The 24038-nt window shown below is 45.9% G+C and overlaps 8 protein-coding genes across 8 annotated transcripts; 4 read left to right on the plus strand and 4 right to left on the minus strand.

Annotated features, from left to right (window-relative positions):
• Positions 1-1111: 1111 nt before the first annotated feature.
• F4822DRAFT_427309 (TB2/DP1, HVA22 family-domain-containing protein) lies at positions 1112-1906 on the plus strand (the record flags this gene model as incomplete). Its single annotated transcript, XM_051460715.1, has 5 exons — positions 1112-1162; positions 1280-1495; positions 1550-1575; positions 1636-1731; positions 1786-1906. 5 exons carry the CDS (start codon positions 1112-1114, stop codon positions 1904-1906), a joined length of 510 nt encoding a protein of 169 aa, XP_051317233.1.
• A 2013-nt stretch (positions 1907-3919) lies between these two features.
• Positions 3920-5295, plus strand: F4822DRAFT_186467 (translation initiation factor eIF4e). The gene is made up of 3 exons (XM_051453485.1): positions 3920-4070; positions 4143-4967; positions 5028-5295. The coding sequence occupies exons 1-3, from the start codon at positions 4033-4035 to the stop codon at positions 5251-5253; spliced, it is 1089 nt and encodes a 362-aa protein (XP_051317234.1). The 5' UTR covers positions 3920-4032; the 3' UTR covers positions 5254-5295.
• A 931-nt stretch (positions 5296-6226) lies between these two features.
• Positions 6227-8037, minus strand: F4822DRAFT_186502 (uncharacterized protein). Its single transcript, XM_051453486.1, has one exon. It carries the CDS (start codon positions 7701-7703, stop codon positions 6351-6353), a length of 1353 nt encoding a protein of 450 aa, XP_051317235.1. The 5' UTR covers positions 7704-8037; the 3' UTR covers positions 6227-6350.
• A 1360-nt stretch (positions 8038-9397) lies between these two features.
• Positions 9398-11410, minus strand: F4822DRAFT_427312 (uncharacterized protein; the record flags this gene model as incomplete). The annotated part of the gene is made up of 3 exons (XM_051460716.1): positions 9398-9828; positions 9879-11162; positions 11230-11410. 3 exons carry the CDS (start codon positions 11408-11410, stop codon positions 9398-9400), a joined length of 1896 nt encoding a protein of 631 aa, XP_051317236.1.
• A 1707-nt stretch (positions 11411-13117) lies between these two features.
• On the plus strand, positions 13118-14289 carry F4822DRAFT_396813 (uncharacterized protein). Its single transcript, XM_051457564.1, has 2 exons — positions 13118-13402; positions 13475-14289. Exons 1-2 carry the CDS (start codon positions 13308-13310, stop codon positions 13830-13832), a joined length of 453 nt encoding a protein of 150 aa, XP_051317237.1. The 5' UTR covers positions 13118-13307; the 3' UTR covers positions 13833-14289.
• On the minus strand, positions 14290-17918 carry F4822DRAFT_396815 (glycoside hydrolase family 3 protein). Its single transcript, XM_051457565.1, has 4 exons — positions 17075-17918; positions 16539-16968; positions 16400-16488; positions 14290-16350 (listed from the first exon to the last, which is right to left on the minus strand). The coding sequence occupies exons 1-4, from the start codon at positions 17330-17332 to the stop codon at positions 14458-14460; spliced, it is 2670 nt and encodes an 889-aa protein (XP_051317238.1). The 5' UTR covers positions 17333-17918; the 3' UTR covers positions 14290-14457.
• Positions 17919-19917: 1999 nt separating this feature from the next.
• On the plus strand, positions 19918-21996 carry F4822DRAFT_396818 (alpha/beta-hydrolase). Its single transcript, XM_051457566.1, has 5 exons — positions 19918-20537; positions 20589-20704; positions 20826-20872; positions 20933-21037; positions 21094-21996. Exons 1-5 carry the CDS (start codon positions 20441-20443, stop codon positions 21782-21784), a joined length of 1056 nt encoding a protein of 351 aa, XP_051317239.1. The 5' UTR covers positions 19918-20440; the 3' UTR covers positions 21785-21996.
• F4822DRAFT_186595 (FAD/NAD(P)-binding domain-containing protein) lies at positions 21886-24037 on the minus strand. Its single transcript, XM_051453488.1, has one exon. The coding sequence runs from the start codon at positions 23762-23764 to the stop codon at positions 22094-22096; it is 1671 nt and encodes a 556-aa protein (XP_051317240.1). The 5' UTR covers positions 23765-24037; the 3' UTR covers positions 21886-22093.
• Between the last annotated feature and the right edge of the window lies 1 nt (position 24038).

Genomic DNA, 24038 nt, shown 5'->3' on the forward strand with positions numbered 1-24038 from the left:
GAAAAACAATACAAATCTGGTACATTAGATGAAGTCTAATTTATAAGCCAATGCAAGTACACATCCCGTATAAGATGCTTTCGGGATTATACTGTAACTTTTAAGCACATTCAACATTGAACTCTTTGTAATACGATTTGAACAAGATTTATTCTTCTGCGGCCGAGATCCCGTTGAGTCGATACATATACATACATAATGTATGCGCGTCTATACATGTAACTTAAGACTTGCCTACAATATTTTGCGCTTAAACACGAGTCAGCAATAGATATTCTATAAACAAAAAGACAAAATGCCGATAGAGTTATATAGAGGCATGCATCTAATAATATAAAATTAGCAATCTTCGAATGGTATGAGATATGTTCGAATGAATTCTAATAGTATACAAGTCCATCTTAAGGAGAATTTACATAAACACCATCATAAAGTAGTACAACCCATGTGTTTAACCCCATGTGGGTTAGAAAGGTTCCTAACCTACCGGACTTAACCAATGAATCAGCTGTTAATGCCCTGCGGGTAAGAGGTTTCCACCTCACAAGTCGTGGCTCCCCTTCCGTCATCGTTCCCTATCCCATCATCCCCACTACTACGTAACTTTTTGTCCCATTAAGGCTGTCCCCCTTCCCACAATCCTATTTCTTACAATACCATATCATCATTACTATTTCTTATCTTCTTTTCTTCTCTCTTCTTCCTGAAAACAGAACGTAGTTGATAGCTTCATTAATATATTAAATATTAAACACCCATTAATCCACCCCCTTTTTTTCTGCCCTTCCCAACATATCAGTGCGAGAGAACAAATAGGTGTAAGTCCGGCGGACTCCGATCCACCCTATGGCACTTCAATCCCTTGAATGATTATTACCCCCTTGTCCCCATTCCGCCATTCCTACGTGTACATATTCAGCAAGGTGGCTTTTCGCTAACCCTAAATGCTACCACAGTTACTTCGCTTTGACATCAGCAGCTTCATTCCCCCGCCTCTGCGCAACAATTATCGTCTTTGTCAACTGCCAACTTTGACGAAATAACCCATCAATCTATAGTCGTATTCCGCCTTCTAGCCCCATCTCAATAGTCAACAGATACAGAAGAAAACATGTCTGCACAAGACCGTGTTCAGCACTACGTTGCTCAGCTCGATAGTGAGGTACGCATCGTCATTCTATATATATCCTAGTTACAACGTATTTAGCCTGGCGACCGGACCTCAACCTTGATCTCGGACTTGTCGCATGTTCTTGACAACTGACAAAGGAATGTCTAGCTTTCGAAATATCCCGTCCTGAACAACATCGAGAAGCAGACTTCGGTTCCTAAGGTCTATGCTGTCATCGGTGTAGCCACACTTTATTTCTTTTTCATCGTCTTCAACCTCGGCGGTCAACTTCTAACCAACTTCGCTGGTTTCGTCATTCCCGGATACTATTCCCTAGCTGCCTTGTTCAGTGCTACAAAGTCCGATGACACTCAATGGCTAACGGTATGTTGCGCAATCTATTTTGACCAACTATGTTCTGGAGCTAATTTATACCAGTATTGGGTCGTTTTCGCCTTCTTCTCGTAAGCAAAAGCAAACCCATAATATTCGCTCGGATCCCCCGGTGCTAATAGATATCGCAGCGTCCTTGAAAGTGCCCTTAGCGTTGTCTACTGGTTCCCTTTCTACTACACCTTCAAGTTTGTCTTCTTGCTCTGGCTCTCGCTACCCGTTTTCAAGTGCGTAACCTATCGCTTCCCCTTTGACTATTTCAACAAGCTAACAAAATATAGCGGCGCTCAACTTGTCTTCCGCTCTTTCATCCAGCCCACCGTTGGACGATACTTCTCCGAGTCCGGTTCGACTGCTGCCAACTTACGCGCCAAGGCCGACTCCTTCGGCAAGGACCAGTAAATCAAGTAGCATACTTGATTAATCAGACGACCACAATGTACAATGTGCATGGGGTAATCAAGCAAGATAACATCCACATGCTCTAGCAGAGGATGGCTTTAAGGAGATCCATTGAGTTGATGGAACCAAGGCGCTTGTTAGCAGAGGTCCGTGGTTTCGGAGTTGGGTTCTCGAGGTGCCCTAACGAAGGACGAAGAGCATCATATGCATTATAGTAGGAAGGAGGTTAGGACAGGAACTTCACTATCAAGGCAGAGGGTACTAGCTCCTATTTTCCTCAAGGAGAAATTGTTTTTCTAGGCGATTATAGAGTTCATTCAATTGGTGCGTATAGAGGTTGGCTGTGAATCATACTGTATTGATATTGCATTTGACTTGTTGAATTACCCTAATATGCCATTACCTATAGCAATACTGGATATCTACAATCAAAGAAAAAGTCAGAGACGTACATATAGCTAAGTCATATAGCTAAGTACGTACTTCACCTCGAAGCAGACAAGCTATCCGAGAATTTCTTATAAAAATTTCCAAAAATGGATTCCCTATCGAATCATTACTCAGGGTTCAACCTAGGTTAGCTCATCAAATGCGACATTTAGGTCTCGGAAGATTTGCAATGATTTCTATTGGTTGATATGGCATGATCTCCGTTACTTCTATCATATATCACAATAGGTGTAGGGTCTAGTTGCTAGATGATACGAACCCACGTTAGTGAATATTTGTACCCTATTTCCCCAGCCTCGTGATATTTTAACAAGAGTTCAGTCATGCCGATTTTTCCGCAAGTTCAACCATTACGCAGACCACTATGATAATAGACCACGTATTGTATTGGCTGAACACTATAGGGTTACCAGGCTCAAATGAGTCATCATAACGATACAGATGTGAAAGAAATCAATAAACGTACCTACAAAAATAATATCATCTACTCTGTGATAGTGATGCGGTGAGTGCATCATGTTCTAACAAATTCGTCGAATCTGGTATAAAAATCCTAGGATGTCCAATCTTGCTTCAGGTCATCATCGCATCATGGTAGCCAACAATTAAGGGCCCTCGTGATGATGGTTTTAAACAAGGGATTCATTGAAGTTCTTCTCGACACACACATCGGAGTCGTCAGCAGCGTGGAATAAAATTTGCAAGCTGGCGATGATTTGAGTTGGTGGTCTTTCAAATGTTTTGATGAAGAAAAAAAGAGGAAACGAAAAAAAAAATCGTGTAGATCGAGAAGTACATACAATAATTATTTTCGGCCAGCATTGACCGCCTACCAGACTGAGTAAGGTCAAGTACCTAATGTACTTAGTACCTAGGTACCCGCCTAAGGTGCCTGAAAAAAACGACCACTATACCTCACTGAAACCAATGACACAACAGGGCTATTGTACGCTAAGCTTTCGGCGATCCGCAGCGTACAGTTGCAACCTTAGCAGTGGGTTTAGTGCTAAAAATTGCACCAGTTAGCGCTCTTTAGGTACATAAAACCAGGTATGTTAACCCCTGCCAATGAGAAACGCCACACATAATGAGGTACATTAGGTACATTAAACCTTAGGTTAGCTTTCTTGCAGTTCGGGTAGGCGCCAGGCGCATTGATGAAAACATTTCGAAGTGCAAGTGTGCGTGTGGTGTGACTTTCCCAATTCTTCCGTCTCGTCTCGATTAAAAACTCCAGATTTCCAAAACTTGTCTACATTCACGAATAAATCATAAACATAAACTCATTCACTCCCGAAATAAACAATACCATTACCGAATAACTTGATCCTCCTCTGAAACAAACATCTCTCCTCGACACAAAGTTACTACTCATCTGTACCGAGTAAAATACGAAAAAATTCGGCTTGGTCTTTTTTTCCCATCCTAAACGGCCCCGGTTTATCATCATTACGTCTGCATCCCAAGAAAAACCACCACTGATCTAACGCCCACGTCCGCCACATCGATTCGCACATATAATATTTCCCGACCTCGTTCAGAATATATTATTAGTAGTAGTAGGTGTTTCGATAGAGTCCGAATTGAAGTGGGAGCATTGGTGACACTGGAGAAGAGTTTCAACATACTCGTCCCAAATTCGAGCGGCCGTTGTGCGTGCATACTAGGAAATCAATATGGATAGACAGGAATCGATATGGACACGCCGTAACAAGTGAGTCAACTTATAAAGAAAGAGTAATAATTTCGTCTCAGACACTAATAAAATTTGTGTCTATTCGTATAGTCTTAGCAGTCTTTCTCTATCCACCACGCCTACCCAACCCGATAATTCTACCACCCCGCGAGACTTCTCAAGTTTAGCTCGTAGAAATGGCGGCTCCTCGTCCCACGGCCGCTCGAACCCCTTCAGCGCAACGACACCCGGCGGTAGTTTGACGTCTCCGACCAGCGCAGGAGGGGCCAACCAGTTCGGACTCGGATCCGGCGCGTTCGCATCCTTCGGTTCGGCTAAGACTCCTAAGGCCCAAGGAAATCCCTTCGAACAAGCCATGGGTGCGATTGGAGCCAAAACTCCTACTGCCGAAAAGACGGCAAAGGAAGCCGCGCGGTCTGCTGCCGTCGGAAAACCATCGATGGGTTCTATTGCCGAGGCGAGCGCTCAGCAGCGGTCTATCCCCGCTACGCACCCCCTCCGCGACACTTGGGTATTTTGGTACCGACCGCCTATTACTAAGGCGAACGGATACATTGAATACGACAAGACTTTACATGCGATGATGGCAGTAAAGACTGCGGAGGAGTTCTGGTTGGCATATTCACATCTGAAACGACCGTCCGCCCTTCCCACGGTATCAGATTACCACCTTTTCAAAAAGGGTATTCGTCCAATATGGGAGGATGATGAGAACAAGGAAGGTGGCAAGTGGGTATTACGACTAAAAAAAGGTGTCGCGGATCGATACTATGAAGATCTTCTAATGGCGTGTGTGGGCGATCAGTTTGGGGATGAGACCGATGAAGTGTGCGGCGTTGTGCTTAGTATGCGCAACGGTGAAGACGTGCTTAGCATCTGGACTCGTACTACTGGACAGAGGGTCCTCAAGATTCGGTATGTCGTAATACTTTTATTTTGTTTCCTTTTAAGTCCCTCTTGGCTTACGTTATATAGGGAGACGATGCGGCGCGTGCTTAACTGCCCACCCGAGACCCGCATCGAGTTTAAGAGCCACGACGCCAGCATGCAGCAGCGATCGGCTATCGATGAGATGCGCCGTGAGAAAGCGGCGCAGAATCATCACGGCGAGAAACGAACGCATAATAATAACAATATCAACAACAATAACGCCAATACCAATAAACAAACGAGACAGTCGCAGGATGAGCAACGATCATAGTATATGTAGTTCCCATCTGTGATGATGGCCGGCGATAGGGGAAAGCAAAAACCCTAGGTTCTGCGATAGACGAGGTTAACTCACTCATCTAGTAAATACATGAAACATGAATATTTTTGACGCAGAATTTCTAATGTTATTCACATTCCGGTGAGGATGGTCCATTGGGAAAAGAACTGAGTTTATGGTTATATACCATATAGGAAGTCGTTCTGATGTGTATGAGGCGCAGGTTCGTGGGTTTATGCGTGCTATTAGGGGGGAACTTGAGTCTTCCTCATTTTTCCCAGGCAGGGAAGGAGGAGGGGGCACGCTCCATCTTCGCATGTGGGCTCACGCGATGCCATACGGCTCCCGGGGTTCTGGTCTGGTTCTGGAAGTGTAACTAGCTAGTGTTCTTGTCGCTGGATACGCGTGTATGTGTGTATGTCTGTGTGTACATGTAACATGTAACATTTTTACGGAGGGCAAATGATCATAGCATAGGTTCTGAAGCATGTATTCTGATCTAAAAACTGTTTTGACCGAAAGGAAAGGGGTACAGGCACCATTATGTGAACATTTTGTTGATGGTGGCTATAGGAGTTGGATGGGTATTCACGAGGTGAACTAGTGTGTTGGTGTATGGATCCAGGCAACTGTTGCCATAGGGGCGTACGGAGTGCATCGGTCACGATTTTACCTATATGGCATATTCAGAATAGTAAAAGCCTGGATATCATAATGGTGGCTCGGGAACTAGAGTTTCCCTTGCAAGCGGTCTCATATAAAAAGTGTATAGCTGCTAAAAGACGTGGTGAGAGGATGTATTATGGATTTAGGAGAAACTTATATCTCAAAGATACCTAAATAATTCACATTGCGCAGGGGGTATTGGGGACCATGAGAAAGTCATTAAATCAAACGCCACATTGTAAAGATCGTGTGCCATAAACAGAGAAAAGGGGCGAAGTTCCGTGGATTTATCTTATATCCTAGACAATTCCCTCCCAGTATGAGCCCCAACCACCATTTGCAATTGGCTTTGTGGAAGTTTTTAAGAAGAAATTGTCTTAGCATATCAAATAACCAGATACCTAGTTACCACACCGTGATTTTTATTTGATGAAATAATCTACTTCTGCAGGAACCAAATTTGCCAACTTGATTAGGTCGACGAACGTCGATAGTGATTCCCAGTGTCTCCACAACTCATTCCTATCATCAGGAATGGATTCGCTGTCGGGATAAATGGTTTTGAGATCCCTCTTGCTAATGATAACAGCACAATCCGGAACCACGGAAGCAGCGCCTACCCTTTCCCATACGCGTTGATTTTCATCTATTGGCTCTAGAATTAGAAACCGGGGTTCGGTTAATGTTTCCTGGTCACAGGAAATCAGCACGAAAGCGAAATCTTCCCTGGCAGGTAGCACCTCTGGAATATCCTTTGATAGTGATATATTCATCATAACCCTGAGGCTGGCATGCATCTTGCCGATTTTGTAGGGCTTCACAACTCTTAGAGTTGCGTATCTATCAAAGCACCGTGTCTCTTCCAGTATAGTTTCTACGGGAATTCCCCGAGGGTCGTCTAAATCTTCGACGAGCCTAAGCTCCGGACAGTAACTGACGTAACCCGAACGGTACGTGATATAGTAACTGTATTTCTCACTACATATACCTATGAGTGTCCTCGCTCCCCATCCGGCCCACGACCAGGATGGAAGGTGGCTGCGACGGCAACCATATTCGCTGTCCCAGTCGTATAAAACATAAGCAAAGGCGGAGTTCACATTCAGGCCTGGGCCTATAACAATTGGCAGGCCTAGAATGAATCTAGTATTGCTGTTTATACCAGCTACATACATCTGCATGACTCCCTTAAACGCATTTAGAGAGTCTTTGGTATCTGAGAGCTTACGTGAAGTATATTGCGTAATGTCCCGGCAGACTACACTGTACATCAACGCGTCTTCGTCTTCACTAGAGTCTTGATCTGAGTCTTGGTCAGAGTCTGGGCTACTTGTCGGGTTCTCCTGTACTTCGGTGTGGCTTTCGGTTGATGTTTGAAGATCCCTTTTGCTAGAGCGAGTAAAAATACCGTACGGCATCCACTCGCTCCACTGCGATCCATCAGAATTATGAGAAACCTTCATAGGAACATAAATGCTTTCCATTTGCGTCATAACGCAACAATTCCAGTAGAGTTGGCTATCGGTAAAGACTAAGACTCTTCTTGATAGCAAGCCTTCTTGGAAAGTCCATCCGCGATGGAACCATTCCGATTCCTGGATCAGCTGTTCGACATCCATAACAGTCACCAAAGTCATATCTCCTAGCTGCACTCTCTTCTGTACTTCTCGTTCACGCTGACTTGAAGGACGACCACCTCGTACCCCCAAGAGGCCGTCAAAATTATCCACAGCAGCAACTACAGTCAACTCGGCCCGCTGAAATATCAAGTGCATGTTTGAGATCTGATTTGCTCTTTCTTCTGTTTCACTTTGGTCGATGCAGTAACGATCTACCAATAGGTATCGAAAACCTAGCTGCCTCGTAACCTCTATTGCGTTCAAAACCACATTTGGCCAGTTCCCAGGATCTAATCGATCCAACGAACCTGGGCTAGCACCCCAGACGTAGCTTAGTGCAACGTAATCGGCCTCCAGGGTGGCTGATACAACGGCGACTGGTTCACGGCAACAGTCAACGAGTTGAAAGCCTCGTAGATGATCAGTTCGATTGGCCTGACAGCAAAAATTTGTATGTTTGGATTTGCAAAAATTCAACCAGGCCTTGGGGATTGAAAAATCAACCCATCTTGGTACGACCCTACCCCAAATGCCTTCGTCGGCTCGGTCGTTGGTTATCTCATCTTCACTTACAGCACGGAAGACGGCCGCTCCGTACCCGCGTACGGGAATGTGCGTTTTGGAGGTTTAATAATATGTTGAATATGGTTTTCGGTGGTTTATTAGAGATATGAAACCCTTGTCAAAATTGAGATCATGTGATGGACCGGAACCTACATCGAGTTTCCTCGAGGCGCTGAATAGCGACGTCGTTGGCGGTTTCTGGACGACTGAGGTACAGCAACGGAGGGATGAGCAAAGCGTGATGTACCTGAGTTCAAGTGACTTGATGGAGAATTTCCCCGGATTAAACCTTTCAGTCGTTAAGCAGCGGAGGTCAATGAGATTATGCCCTAAGGTCTAAACAACATTCCTGAAGAAATCGCAAACAACACATGAATATACCCCCGCTTCGAACAATCCTTCGCTTTGTACACGAAGTACTGCGATGGGGTCGGCCTTTCGCTCCCATGATGTCTGCTCTACGTATCTCCAATCGTCATCAATTATATTGGGTATCCATAAGATGAGTAGGTTCGAGTAAAGATCTCGTCGACTCTGGCAAATAGGTGCGGAAAGTTGACTTTGGAGCACCTCTCGCATATAGGCGGATCTGAAGATATTTTAGAAAAACGCCGTTTTACGGGAGACATTGCGTCAAAGGCTGATATCTGGGTAGTGATTATATGGAGCGAGTAGGTCATCGATGAGGACAACCCAAGGTAAATTGTCATTGCACTACGGAAATGACGTGGCTGTGGCGCATTTTGATTCATGCAACATGTCTTCGGTATAATTCGTGATTGATTGGGATGGATGATACTTATTTCCTAGGTAGGGTAGGTATTTAGGTATTTCAATTTGAATGAACTGAAGGACATGCTTCAATAAATATTCGTCGGATTCAATTAGTTATATACCCCGTGTCGTTTGGAGAGAAAATCTGGTAACTCGTCAAAAATATCGCAAAAAAACCCGTAAAGAGTAAATTCATACCAGTCATTAGAATTTTTGCCCTCCCGGGCTGCCAGAAGCACTTTAGTTAAACGCCTAAGCTCAGTTCACACTCCGCCCCCAGCCTCGACCTTATGACCCTAAAATACGTGCATATGTACAAGTTGGAGCTCCCGTCAAAAGCAAAAGCTCATATGATGCCACCACCTCATCTCTGCCGGGCAATCTGCACCAATTATTACCCACACACCAAGAATATCAATCACTTTTGTGGTATCATAACTCCGTCTCCCGAAACATGCAGAATTCCCGCGAACGAATCAGAGCCCAGCATTAGCCCTTTGCTTTTTTCTTTTTTACAGAGCGAACGCAGGCAACAGAGCCCAATGTTTAACTGACTTTTTCTCTCCCGGCACATTGATACGATGAGCTACCTTGTCCAACGTAGTTTTGACTTGTGCTTTTGTACATGTTGAGAATTTCTTCGCCAACAAATCCACAATGGTTCCCTTGGTGTGATCTCGGAATTCCTCGCTGATAATGGCTCGCTTGAAGTCATCGAATACGTCTTTCGGGACTAATTCCTTAATATCTACGGCTGGGGAGGCACTATTTCCTGCAGCGAGCATTGAGAATGCGTCGGATGGTACACCGGGTGGCGGTGGCATGGATGTTGAGGCTGTAGGCGCAGTACCGGCTGTGTTCTTTGTTGCTGCGACCTTTTTAGGAGGGGCTGGCCAGTAGGCTGTAGAAAAGGGGTCGATCCCTGAGTGATGTTCTAGTGTATCTATGATCCCATTAGTTCAGGTCTTCGGTAGCCTTTTTGAAATATCTTACCAAGCATAAACTCAAGGCGATATTTGTATACCGTTGCACTAGGCCCAAGTCGCGTCTGATCTTCAAAACATATACCCGTACCACATGGCTCCTTTTCACCAAGGAAGGTTGGTCGGGTCATAGCAGGTAAATCTTCCGAGTCATCGAGGAAATCATCCATTTCTTCTTCACCCTCATGATCTTCTTCATCATCCTCTTCATCATCTAAATCTTCGCCGTCGTCCTCCACCCATTCCGCTTCAGAGTCATAGTCATAATTCAATTGCTGAACTATCCTTCCCATAGGCTTTCGGGAGAGGGAGCGAAGCTTCTGAGTTGTTATGGGCGTAGTTATCGTTCCATAATATGGTGGTCGAACGTCTTGATAAAATGACAAGTATTTCATTGTGATAGAATTGAGTCGATCTTGAGCATTCGTGGCGAGCTTCTCTGTTTGCGATTCGGTTCGTTCTGTGGTACCAAACGGGTTCTCTAGAGGATCACCGTGTATGCTTTCCATAATCTTCTTTACGCTTGCTGGCATAATCCCACGTTTTTGTGGGAAAGCTAGATTGAATGCTTCGAGTGGGTTAAATGGTCTAGGATTGAACTCGCCACGTTCTCCTCGAATGTATTGATCAAGTATATCGGATTTGGCGTCTCTTGTTTGTTCGTCCATCTCGAATGGTTGGGGTGCTAATGTGACACCAGATTTGACAAAGAATGGTTGAAAAGCTCGGTCGTAGGCTGATTTCTCTGGCTTGGAATCCTTCTGAGGTGTGATAGCGGCTGTAATGGGCTTCGGGGATGAGTCGTCGGCAACTAATAGGATAGGTTTCTTCAATGGTGTACTAGGGGCTCTTTTGACGAAACTGGCTAACATGCTCTGTTGCCTTTCCTGTTTTCGCTTCGTAGCAAGTTCATCTTCTTCCTTCTTACGCTTCTTGGCCTCCTTCTCTGCTAATTTAGCAGCTTTGACCGCCTCCTCGGCAGCTTTCTTCTTAGCCTTTTCGGTTTTTTCAGCCTCCTCCTGAGCTTTTTTCTGAGCCTTCTCAGCAGCTTCTGCGTCCTTCTTCTGTCGCTTCTCGGCGCGTTCTTGTTCCTTCTCGGCCGTTGTCTTTCGCTTTGCTGGTTGTCGATTCTGAGCCGCGGGAGTGGATGAAGATTGAGGCTGTGAGGGTTTGGAGGTGGTAGTACTGGGTTCTGGTGTCTTATTCGGGGAGGGTGTGACTTCAATTGGTGGACTGGATCCTGGCTCAGTCAATTCCGAAGGACTACTTGCAGGTGTCGAATCCATGGTGATCTCTGGCACGGGTATTTTTAGTATATAATCGTCAGCGAATTCTCGTATAATAGGTAGAGAAAAACTAACGTGGCTGTGAATTGATAGCAGAAGCAGACATAGCAACAGTTTTCTGCCCTTCCAGATTCTCTGTATCAGAGGGGTCGTCGGTAGCAACTTTGATAGAATCCTCAGTAAATTCCTCGTGTGTTCTCTTCCTTGAAGTTGACTCTAGTTCCTGAATGTTGGGGGACACTGGAAATAAAGGCATCGGAACAATCAATTGAGCACAAGCTCTTTGGAAGCATTACAGTACGCAATGGATAGAATTGATATCTAGGTAGTCTGTCAATTGGGTTGTGTTGTCTTAGGATTCGCGGGATAGAATATCACGTGGATATTCTAGTCGTAAAGAGGAATTGTATATATTCGGTGGGAACAAAATGAAGCCTGCTTGGTCAATGTTCACCAATTCGTCACTAGCGAAAGAGTGGTAGAAGTGGAATTCCGTGGATGTCTGGGATTAGTTACATTAGTTACATGGTGGGACCGGGAAGAACGCGTCGAAGCGCGACAACCGGGGTGGCTGAATTTAGTGGTCGCGTTGACGGTGGTAGATCTCTGTTCAATTGGGTTTAGCGTTAACTGTTTAGCCACACTGGACCCGGCAAAACTGTATGTACCTGAGTACTGAGTTGGACCTTCCTCAGTTGATTTTGTACCTAAGTACCGTTGTATAAAATGATATAGGGAGTATTTCGAGGTTTGGACCAGCCCTCCGGCAGTTTCATATAGAGTCTTTCATCAGATATTTGAATTGTACGGTATTAATGGAAGTGATCCATCAAAAAAATAATGTAAATACGTAGTTTGTAGCCAGTAAGGGATCGTGTCAATGGTACTGTGTTGAGACCTTTGTTACGCACATACCAAGTTGTAATCTGAGCAAACAGCCCCAATTTTAGAATTAAGGTGTGGAGAAGATTTGTCTCTGTAATTGGCTGCTCTCTCATGTGGCCCTAGCGGGAATTCTGCCGCCTTGGTCGACCGGGAGCCCTCACCGCTCTGGAGACCCGCTGGGAAACCCTATAAATACCTGGCTTCCCTCCCTCTCTTTCAGTTCTTCTTTTGAAAGAGAGGTATACTTACCTTCTTTGGCCTCGGGGAGCTCAAGCATCCCCTTAGGCAAAGGGCGAGACCTGCATTGCACAGCGTGGAGTCGAACCCTTTCCATTATCCCTCGTGGATCGTGGCAGGGGCAATTTTTGATATTTAAACTTCGTTTTCATTGTGAGCAGTGCTTCAAGCATTGCCATTGAAGAAGACAATTCCACACTGGTCACATCTCTTGATAACAGCATCGTAGGGTCGTTGTCCGTTGTCTGATGTATTGTCTACATGACCAGGAGCGGCACCCTAACTGCATAGCACCTGCCTGTCGTGTCGCCTTTCAAGTATATCTTCCGTGCTATGTTAATTCGTATGATTATTCCTTCAAGTTGTTAGACGCAATAATCATTCGGGTGAGACCACCTTGGAATCAGCTTTTGCAACTATGTAGATACAGTCAGACAGTTATATCATTCATAACGGCTACCTAGGCATTCGAATAAATCACGTCCTTATGTTATTAGTTTGAAGGTTGCGACTACCTGCTAAGCTCTCTTATTTGTAATAGCAGAACGGATGTATCTTGACAATTTTGTATATGATCGTGAGGCATCCAATGCGTAGCGTGAACCTAGTTAAACAGCCTCGAACAGCAGAAGCAATGATCATAAGAGAATCCAATTTCATCGTTGAGCTGTGATCAAGATCTCTCGTCCTGGGAAATGCTCAAACCGGATGCCCGTCCCTTATCGATAAGAAAACACCGGAGGCAGCAACGGGCCGTCGCCAGTCTTTGCCGGGCCGCTCTTTCTTTTCAATTGATGTTCCCATTCGAATTTTCGGCATCCTGCGAAACTTTGGGGAAGGCACGACACTAACCAACAACGACGACACACATTCATTACCACGCCGATCCCGACGAGTACGCTACAGTCCTAATAAACGGCCAACGCGTGGGCTTGGGAGGAAGAATAGGAAGAAAAGCGCAAGGATAGGCCAAACCAATTCTCCAACACAGCTCTAATTGCCGGAATTTCGCATCAGTACGAATTCACAAAATGCGATCTCTTGTACTTGGGGCTCTCCCGAGAGCTCGAGGCTGCAATGTCGCAGCGACAACCACATCTACATTCAAATTGTGGGCTACAACAAGGTCCGTCTTAAGAACATGCCTATCATCTACACATTGATCTACACACTGGGTGCCAGCTGACTCCATCTCTAGAACATTCACGACCCTCCCACGCCTACGCCCAACCATCCTCTCCTCCTCCTCCAGCTGCAGCACCGTCTTCCGATCCCCAAATCTCTCGTCCGGCAGCATTCTTACTCCCTTTACACCTGTCCCGTCAGCAGGAGGTGAAGCTACGGGAGTATCGCTAGATCTTGTACCTAAGACAGCTATCACCGCACATCCAGCGTTCGCGCAACAAATGCGCTTTGGACCGCGACCGACGATGGCCAGATCGAGTCGATTGATTCGCAAACGAAGACATGGGTTTCTAAGTCGTATACGTTCACGAAATGGTCAGAAGACATTGCAACGTCGCCGCGATAAGAAGAGATCTGCGTTGTCGAGCTAAGCTGCTTGATTTGTACATACCTACAAGCTCACCGAGCCTATGCATTCTACAAAACCAGCTTCATTGCTAGCGAATAATCCCAACTACGATTAGAATCCGCGACGAGGGTATTGAGGGATAACGGCATTCCGAAAGTCCCGCGCTACTTCAGGAGACTACACGATGATGCGACAGGGAAGACGGCGAGTTAAATCGATGTGCCCGCCGTACGTACGTACCCTGCCTTATAGCAGCCGTACGAATGAGGATGTATCATATTGCACATAGAACTGTATAATGCCCAAAAAAAAAATCATCTCCAGACTAGTCACTTGAAGTTAACCTCCCGTCATGTATTTCTAACTTGACCGTATTCTAAGAATACGCTGGGAACTATATCTAGACATAAATTTTACTGCAAACTCGCAACGGAGTCGCGAGCATCGGAGGCATATCACCACATCTACATCTCACAGATACCAAAGAAAATGCGATTTCAAAAGATTCATAGGTATCTAAATTCGTACGACTAGGAAATCATACCCAATCTCCCTAAACATCTAGGTCCATCCATACCTAGGTAAGCACGTTACAATTCCACCCAACTCCAACCCTCCCCGGACCCCGACCCTTCATCACCTATCTTCTAGATAGGCCCCGTAACACCCTCCTCACAAACCAACGTATCCGAATAACACACAACCGGTAAATCATCACTAGCACTTCCAACCCAAATCTTATACTTCCCCTCCGGATCCGGCACAACCCAGTTCTGGCGTGTCGTATCCCAGACACTTAAATCCTTCCTTGCGAAACTCAACTCCAGCTGCGCACTCTCACCGGGCTTAAGCGCATCCCCAGTCTTCGCGAAATCACGTAATTGGATCACAGGAGTGTCGTAAGAAATTCCCTCGGGGAATTGTACATACGCCTGCGCGAGCGCTTTCCCGGGTGTGGTGTCTTGCTTCGCGGTGTTTATCACAGTAAGCGAGATAGTGTACGCGACGTCCCATAACGCGGGATTCCCACCGCTAGGACCGCCAGCAGCAGGACCCGGTTTTTGCTCGGAGGAGTAGCCTTCGGGGTACGGATATTTCTTATCACCTGCAGCGCCGATCGCGTATGCGGTGTCGGCTTCGGCGTTCGGGAGCCAGGAGTACAGATATCGCCATATGCGATCGAAGCCCTCGGGATAATACGCCTCAGATGCCGCTGGGATCGTAGTATTTAGACTAGCGATAGGGGACTCGGGCTTAGAAGGACGCGCGGGTGGAGTCTCGGTGAGAGGCGTCACGCGCGTGATCTTCGCGTTCGAGAAGCTGAAATTAGCGTAGCTGAGTCCGTGGCCGAAGGCATAGCGCGGTTTGATGTTGTTTTTGTTTAGGTACCGGTAGTCGATGTACAGTCCCTCGGAGTATGTATCCTGTGTCTGGCTTAATGGGGTCGAGACTAGGCTTAGACTCTTTGGGTAGTCGTCTTCGGAGACGGGGATGCTGTAGGGCAGGTGTCCGCTAGGGGATACTTCGCCGAAGATGATTTCGGTGAGGGAGTCGCCGGCTTCTTGTCCGGGTAGGTGGGCGATTAGGACGCCTTTTACGGAGGGGAGGTCGATCCATGGTTCGACGACGACGGGGCCGACTGTATGGTAGATTACTAGGACGTTGCTGTACTTCTCGGCTGCTTTTTGGACTAGTTCATCTCCGTTGTGCCACGCTTTTAGGCCGTCGGAATCTCGGTCACCATGGTTGTTCTCAACAGTGTATGAATTCTCTCCTGAATCGGAGTTGATGAAAACAATAGCCACATCATCTTCAGTCGGTGTTGGAACTGTAGGGAAACTATCCGTTGCGAAGTAAGTCACATTGGCTACTTTTCGCTTTAAGGAGCTGATAGGGTCGTCCAAGTAGGGGTAATTAGCGGATCCGGAACCCCATCCCATACCCAACAAGCCTCGGTTGCAAGTCTTATCCGTGCATGAATTGATACCTTCCGGATCAGCTTGAGCATCGGTGCCGAAAACGAAAAGAGGCGAAGAAGTTGATAGGGGAAGGAAGCTTCCGTTGTTCTTGAGTAGTGTGACGGCTTCTTGGGCAACTTGCTTGGCTACCACTTTGTGGTCTCCCTGCACATTGACGTACTCGTTGACTACACCAACAGGGGAAAATACAGCACCTGGGTATAGGGGTCCTGTAGGATCTGCCGTGTTGGAAGAAAAGTTTGGTGGCGGGTAGTCTTTATCTTGACCCAGCTGATACCATGTAGCAACAATACGAGTAGCCATGTCGTTCAATCGATCAACAGGTACAGAGCCATTTAGCACCGATCGCGTGAGTTCATATTGCCAGTTAGAATAACCATCCAATGGAATATTATTCCCAACAGTGTCACCAGGCATAGACATATCAAGACCGGCAAGAGCCGAGCCAACTCCTGAAATTTGGGCAAGCCAATCGGTCATGACCAAGCCTTGAAATCCTAGTTCATCTTTCAAGAGACCGTTGAGAATGTAGCTGTTCTGAGAAGCAGCAGATCCGTTGATCTATACTTTGATTAGTACCGTCCAACGTTTTCAGCATTATAAAACATACTGCATTGTAAGATGCCATGACTGAGCCTACACCTGCCTTCACGCCTTCCGCAAATGGCCAAAGATATAACTCATGAATCGCTCTGTCATCTGGGAGCCATTAGTTTTGCTTTTGATGACTATTCATCATATGAACGTACCAATGTTTGAGCTATACGCTTGTTGTACTGGGTTGTACATGCGATAAAGCTCCTGCTCATTTCCGATCAAATGTTTTATCGTAGCAATGACACCTTGATCTTGAACGCCTCTAATAGTCTCAGCTCCAGCAATTGCTTGGAGAACCGGGTCGACACCGAAACCTTCCCAATTTCGACCTCCTCTTGGTTTCCTTCCTAATGGACCAACACATGGTCCTAGGTAGAAATTGGCACCTTTACCCCTGAATTCTTCACCAATAGCGACACCTCGTTGGTAAATGAGATCCTTGTTAAATGTTGCGCCGGTAGTAATTCCAGCAGGAAAAGCGGTGATATTGTCAGTTGTGCGTACACCGAGGGGTCCATCCTGTAAGCAAAGTTGTGGAAGCCCTAATCGAGGTACACTACCAGTGTTCCCAACGCATCGTCCTTGAATCACATGTTAATCATTTGCAACTATTTCGGAAATTTTTGACATACCCTAAACATGATTAGTGATTGAACTTTTTTTGTAAAGCGTTTCATAGGGGATCTACCATATAAAGACCAGTACCAGCAGTTATGTTTACTTTTTCAGCCACCGTCATTTGTGACACCAACTTGATGGCTTTTTCATAACTTGCAGACCAGTCATCTGACCACCCACCATAAGGTGTTGGATAGTACGGGGCGGCGACATAACCGTCGGGTACAGGATCCCGGGGATGTAAGACGGAGGCTGACGCCGCACCCGCCAAAAAAAGCAACGAGAGACTACGGAGTCCAGAAGGATACTCCATATTGAAAATTACCATTATGAATTATATTAAAAACAAAACCAAAAAGGAAAGGATAATTAGGTGTCTTAGGATATCGTTTTGCTTTTACAGCCGCCTTTTTAACAGTGCATCGCGATTTGAAGATTTGAGGGGCACGCGTGCTATGTGGCTTTGTGGCTTGAGGAACGAAGGCATCACCATTTACAAACTCGTGATTGGCGATTTCCATAGATATATAGGTACTACAATAGGCAGGATGATCCAGTAATTAGCACGAGGAACTTGCATCTGGGTCGATTTTTTGTGATTTTCGGCTCAGCCCGCTCTCCCCTGCGCAAGACATGCTTGTACGAGGTATGCATTGCGGGTTGCGGTATTGGGATTGGTTCCAGCATAGGTATTCCTGCGATATTCCTGCAAGATCTATGGGTTATGCCGGGATAGTGTAGCGTATCGCATGGCTATTAGGCATGTAATTAATTAAGATAAAAGAAGAAAAATAGGCGGGGTAGAACCTTGGAAGCGGACCCTGTCCAAGAAATAATTTCCGTATTTCGCATTGTTTATCAAGCTGTCCAAGATTTGGATCATCATTGTAGTAAATGCTCAAGTTCGGATACGCGTCGTACAATACGAAAAAAAATATTAAACAAATCTCGGATTCATGATCTCGGTGAATTATCATCCGTCTGTATGACGTGAAGAACCTATAGCCAAGAGAACGGTAGGAAAGGTAGTATTCCAGGCACCAGGATACTAGGTAGAAAGGTCACGCGGGTAGAATCAATGTGATAGCGCTGACCTTCGGTGCTTCTCTCTGCAAGTGTCACTGCGCTGTCGCTACATTGCAGGTTGACCCTTGACCTTAAAGAAGGTTGACAAGATGTAGTGTTACATCCCGACAATTTCTCTTTTAGTATGTTGTTTTTTAACATCTGATGTGGAGTAGACACTATATATCTAGTTAGATAGATTGTGAATATGAGAGCTGACCATCAAGTTGGTTGATGACGCGTATCGAGGTTGCAACCAAGACGGATCCTAGTAACAAAGACACTACCTAGGTAATTATCATGGCGCATCGGGCAAGTCATCTAGATATAGATTTCAGCTTCCGATGCTAGGCTAAACACAGGTATAGAAAGATGATGTTAGTTACTAGGATATACCTGACCGCCAACGGCAACCGGCACTCATATGTCATGGTCTCGTGGAAGATTCCCAAGACATAAAAGAATGTAACAGTTGATGAAGTTGGTGAAGTATCCGAAAGCTGGGGAATTGCACCCTGAATTGGCACTCTAAGGGTTATAATAGCGTGGTATAATTGAGTATTTACAGGGGATAATTAGAAGAAATGCGGAGTAGTAATGCAGTAATAGGTGGAAAAGAATAACCCCTAAATAACCCTAAGAAAATGGTGTTATGGCAGGTAATAACCCGATTACCTACCTATAACCTACCTAACCCAGTCTAACTAACTTCAACTAACAACTCCGTTATTTTTCGGACTCCATTGATCAACTCTTCTCTTCTCTTTTACATAGCATTTTTAGTATTGGCAAGTCATGCAACTATTATCCACTTCAACAAAATCGTTGCGAATATCACCGACGAAAAGATCACCTTTTTAGGAGGGAAGTCCGAAGATACTATAGATTCCCCAGAGTCTTAGGTTCTTCGCCATCAATTCTATGGTCGATCATTCTCGGGTTCGCCTCGTCCGTAGTTCTGACGATTGTCCCCGCTACCTAGGTACCGGCTACCCCTTATGAGACTCAATCGATGAATTTTATGACAGTGCCGTAAAACAGAATCGGATCATGTCAGCATGTAAAATTGCTGTTCTTTCACCCCATTTATAATTGTTTATCTCATCTTTATTTAGCGGATACAAGTGGCTGAGTCGTTACAAATGCAAATCCTCCGTTCCTGATGTACAAGGGGATAGGTATCAAAATTGTCGAGCAAATAAATCCTTGCTGGTGACCAAAAAGGTAGGTGGGCAGAAGCCCATAAGCACTCACATGGGCACCATAGGTCAAAAAATCGGCTTCCGATCTGTGTCACGCACGAAATATCAAATGTGTGACGAAGAATGGCGCCCAATAGGGATCTAGCCATGCAGCCCATGAAATCCTAGAATCCTGCTTTCATACCGAAGAACCACTGGAAATCCTCCTTTAACGCCCTATTGAAAGTTATCATACGTTTTATCGCTCAGTTGCACTATCAAAACAATATGGTATCGTTTCACAGCATAAATGGTTAATACATAAGGTGTATTGGATATTTTGTGCTTCAATTTTTCATAATAGTTAGGGGCTTTATTCGATCGAGGTAGCATTTAAGTTAGTTGACTTGCAGCTGTTTCTCCAAATCGAAAATAATGCGACGAATAAGAGGCTTCTAAACGTGACCTAAGTAGTACGCTTATGGTATTAATTGGTGTTACCATTCTGCCATTATAGCCAATCATCGATCTTACGCCGCTTTCTCTTGGCCACATCCGGGCATTCCCCAGCAAGCCACCCGCACTAAATAATACGTATACGACTCAAACTAATCTGTGTAGGGAATATTTTGTTCCAGCTTCCCAACTTTATTCTTCTCAAAGGAATACACATACATATAGTAAGAGCCGAGATTGCTCCTCTAAGAAGGTTATGAACCTTGGAAGTTTTATGTTGGTTAAGGCGGGGTTTCCGTCTTATCGTTTTGTGTTTTTATATGGTAGGTACTGAATGCCTTGCAGGTTTGCTATGCAGGATTGCGGCTGAGGGAAACGGCTTTGCTTACTTCGAAACTCGATGAAGTCGAAACCCGTTCAATGGGGGAAAGGTATGTTTGGAGTAATACCTAGTCCAATTCTCTTCTCGGTGTCTTGATCCGAATGAAACCCAGAGTTTCTTTTGTCTAGACATGTATCTAGTCTAGGCTACCTGGGTAGATGGGATCTCGGGTAATAACTAGGTAGGTGGGAGAGAGATCGGCAATGTCTTGAAGTTACCCGTTTTCTCATATATCTCCTCTCCCTTGTTATAATAAGTCGTTGATCGCGGCTATTCATACGTTCTCCTCACCCTCTCACATATCGTCACTTTTTTATCTTGCTTCTTTTCGGTATACTGGTGCTCGTTCATAATGATGCAATTTAATCTTGCTCTCATCTCAACCTTTGGGTTGTTGGCTATCGCCAGCCCGGTTCCTGAGACGCCTTACTTTAAACTTAATAAGCGTGGTATGTTTATCACGAAGTTCTTATGGAATGTCAAGCTAATAAATAGAATAGAAACCGTATCTGCAGCTGAAGTTTCGGCTTTCGACTTCTACGCCCAGTACGCCGCTGCCGCCTATTGTAACAGTCAAGCGGCAGCAGGCTCTACCATCACTTGTTCCGAGGAAGCTGTATGTGGACCTTATTTCCATTACCTTGGTTTGGGGTTTTTTGGTTGGCTCGAAAGATTGTCGACCCCGAGTTACTGGATTCTCCACTAAAGGGGTTAAATGCTGACTTACATTATTACAGTGCCCAGATGTTAATTCAGCGGGTGCCAAGATCGTATCTACGTTCAGGTGAGTTTATGCTATCATAAGCCCTTAAGTATAAGATGCATTAGGCTAATACCCATGAAGTGGCGATGTTACCGATATTCAAGGCTTCGTCTCATCGGACGACAAGAACCAGTTGATTGTGGTATCCGTTAAGGGATCTGAGTCTATTCGAAACTGGATAGCCGAGTTAGTCAACCTTATACGAGTGTATTGTATGAGACTAGATACTAACCACCGAATAGCCTCACTTTTATACAAACTGGTTGTGACCTTGTAGATGGATGTGAGGTCCACGCTGGTTTCTTGACCGCGTACAATGAGATCGCAGACTCCCTACTAGCCGGCCTCGCAAGCGCGCAGTCCGCCAACCCTTCATACAAGATTATCTTCACAGGCCACTCTCTAGGAGGCGCTGTCAGCACGGTTGCTGCTGGGTATGCTAGAAACAAGAACTACGCGGTGGATCTATACACCTACGGTAGCCCTCGTGTTGGAAACGAAGCATTTGTAAACTTCATTACGCAACAAGCCGGTGCCGAGTACCGCGTTACACATCTCGACGACCCGGTCCCCCGTCTTCCCCCTATTGCCTTCGACTACCGCCACACGAGCCCCGAGTACTGGCTCTCGGACGGTACCTCCACCCAATCCGACTACACTGCCGCGGATATTAAGGTGTGCGATGGCTTCGCGAATACCGACTGCAACGGTGGTACCGATGGCTTGGATATCGATGCTCATCTGTACTACTTCGAACACATCAGCGGCTGTGGTCCGGATGGTATCTCCTTCAAGCCGAGAAGCGTCCAGGCGAATGTAACCCATGACATGGCGACCTCGGAACCCGAGGATGTGTCGGATGAGGAACTTACTGCTCGTCTGAATGACTGGGCTGCCAAGGATCGTGAGCTTTCAGCGAAGTTGAACGCTTGATCTACTTGATTACATATCATTTATATATCATGGGGTTATCTGGTTTATGTTTGGGTGGGAGGCGTCATATTTGAGGAGCATTGTGGGCTTATATTTGGCGTAATAGGAGGTTGGGGTACCGGAGAATTCACATGGAATCGCGCATATAGAATTGCTCTTCCAAATGGGGCTTAATTACTAGATCAATCTAATCTAAGGATCTAACAATGATATAACCACTTTGCTCTAAGCGACATTTCCTAGAACCTCAAGGCTCGCCAAGAACTATATAACCAACCTGAAAAAGCCAACACTCTATTGTCCCATAAGTCACCCCGCAACATCCCTCTCTGAATCCTTTCCTTCCAGTCCGTCTTCCTTCTTCACCTCCTTTGGCTCATACCGAAACCCCAACTCTTCCAAGGTCTTCGCCTTCCTACCCGTCCTCTCAAACCGTATCTTACCCTCAACATAAATACCCCTCTGCCACAGCATCTCCTCATCCCAGTACGGCGGCTTCTTCCCACCCCCTTTACTCCGCGCCACAATTATATCATGCAGCTCATTTATATACCGCCCATCGTCACCCTTAGCAAACACGTGGAACTTCCCCGGCGCAGTACCCTCACCATCTTTCCGCTCCCATTCTTCGAGTTCGGAACGTGGTGGGAGAGGGAGCACGTTTGACCACAGACGTGCGAGAAATGAGGCTTGTGCCTCGGCGAGTGGGAACGGGATTACTTTGATCGGCAGCGCGGGGAAGGCGATTGTTGGATGCGCGATGTGAAGGAAGTGCTTCGCGAGACCGTGGACGCGACGGCCGTCCGTTATGAGGGGCTTGGAGTCAGGGGGGTTAGTGAGGAAGGGGAAGGTATACAAATATCCCGTGCAGAATAGAATGGCGTCGATATCTTTCTCGATTATAGTCTCTTCTTTTTTAATTTCATTCGAGTCATTTTCTCCTGCCTTCTTTTCATCAGAGGATTTGTGTAACGGGTAGAATTCGACCCCTCGTTCGCCAATTAAAAATCGCTTGATCTGTCCGACTTGCCGTACATTCGCACCGAGATGCTCAAAAAGCTCTGGGTTTGCTTCTGTGCGCGCGGAGACGAGAAGTGGTGGTGAGGATACTCGCTGGATTTGCGCTGCGATATCTAGACCCGAAGGTCCTGTACCAACAACCACGACTTTCTTCCCGCGATACGGCTCCGCAGTACGGTATATCTTCGAATGCGAAATAACCCCCGGATGCGCAGCATGAAACGTTGATATACCCTCAATATAATCCGGGATATACGGCGTAGAATAATGCCCCGACGCTACTACCACCGCATCATACGTCTCCTTTTTCTCCCCCCCCGTAAGAAGATCCGTCGTACTCACATCCCACTGATCCCTCCCTTCATCACTCCTCAGCGAAATATCCGTAACCTGCGTCGAGAACCTAACCAAATGCCTCACATCCCTCGCATACTCAACCAAATACTCCTGCACATCCTCTCTCGGCGGAAATATCGTACACCTATCCGGAAACCCCAAATCCGAGAATCGCATCAATGTATGCGGGATATTCGTATTCAAATCTTCATACATCGGCGACGGGAAAAGCGGCACTCCCTTCCCACCCCCATTTTCACTATAAACCGGGGGATCCGGCCTCCTCGGCTTAGCATCAACCTGCGGCACCCCCAACTCCCCCTCCGGCCGCGAAACACCGGTATAATTCCACACCCCGCCAACCTCAGCCTGTTGCTCTAACACATCAATCCGCGAGAACGCGCCGTCTTGCGCAATGAAGTATTTCGCCGCGGCCAAACCACTGGGTCCTGCACCTATAATCGCGATTTTCTGGACACTGAATGATGCGGCGGCGGCGGCGGGGGTAGAGGTGGGGAAGTCCATAGTCCGAGATGTACCGGATTGAGTGGATTGAGTGAGTTTTAGTGATTTCAGACGTTCGCGACCGAAGTCTCGTAGACGGATAAAGATGCGTGACTTCATTAATGCATTAAATCCCTAAATTTCTGATTGTATGGTAAGTTAAAATTATTAAGTGTTCTTAGTATACTAAATATTAATTTTAATCAAGAATGAAAATACATGGCATGATTATCGTGGTGGATCACGGTTGAATGGACGTACAAAGTCGATGGCGCAATTCTAGTCACGGCGGGGCTGACCGATTTCTTGAGGCCGGCGCCGGAACAGCTAAGCACATAACTTATCAATAGCGTCTCCTTACAAGTCTCAATTACATGTATGTAGTTACAGCTGC

The sequence above is a fragment of the Hypoxylon trugodes genome (assembly GCF_022578975.1).
Source record: "Hypoxylon trugodes strain CBS 135444 unplaced genomic scaffold F4822scaffold_3, whole genome shotgun sequence".
NCBI lineage: Eukaryota > Fungi > Ascomycota > Sordariomycetes > Xylariales > Hypoxylaceae > Hypoxylon > Hypoxylon trugodes.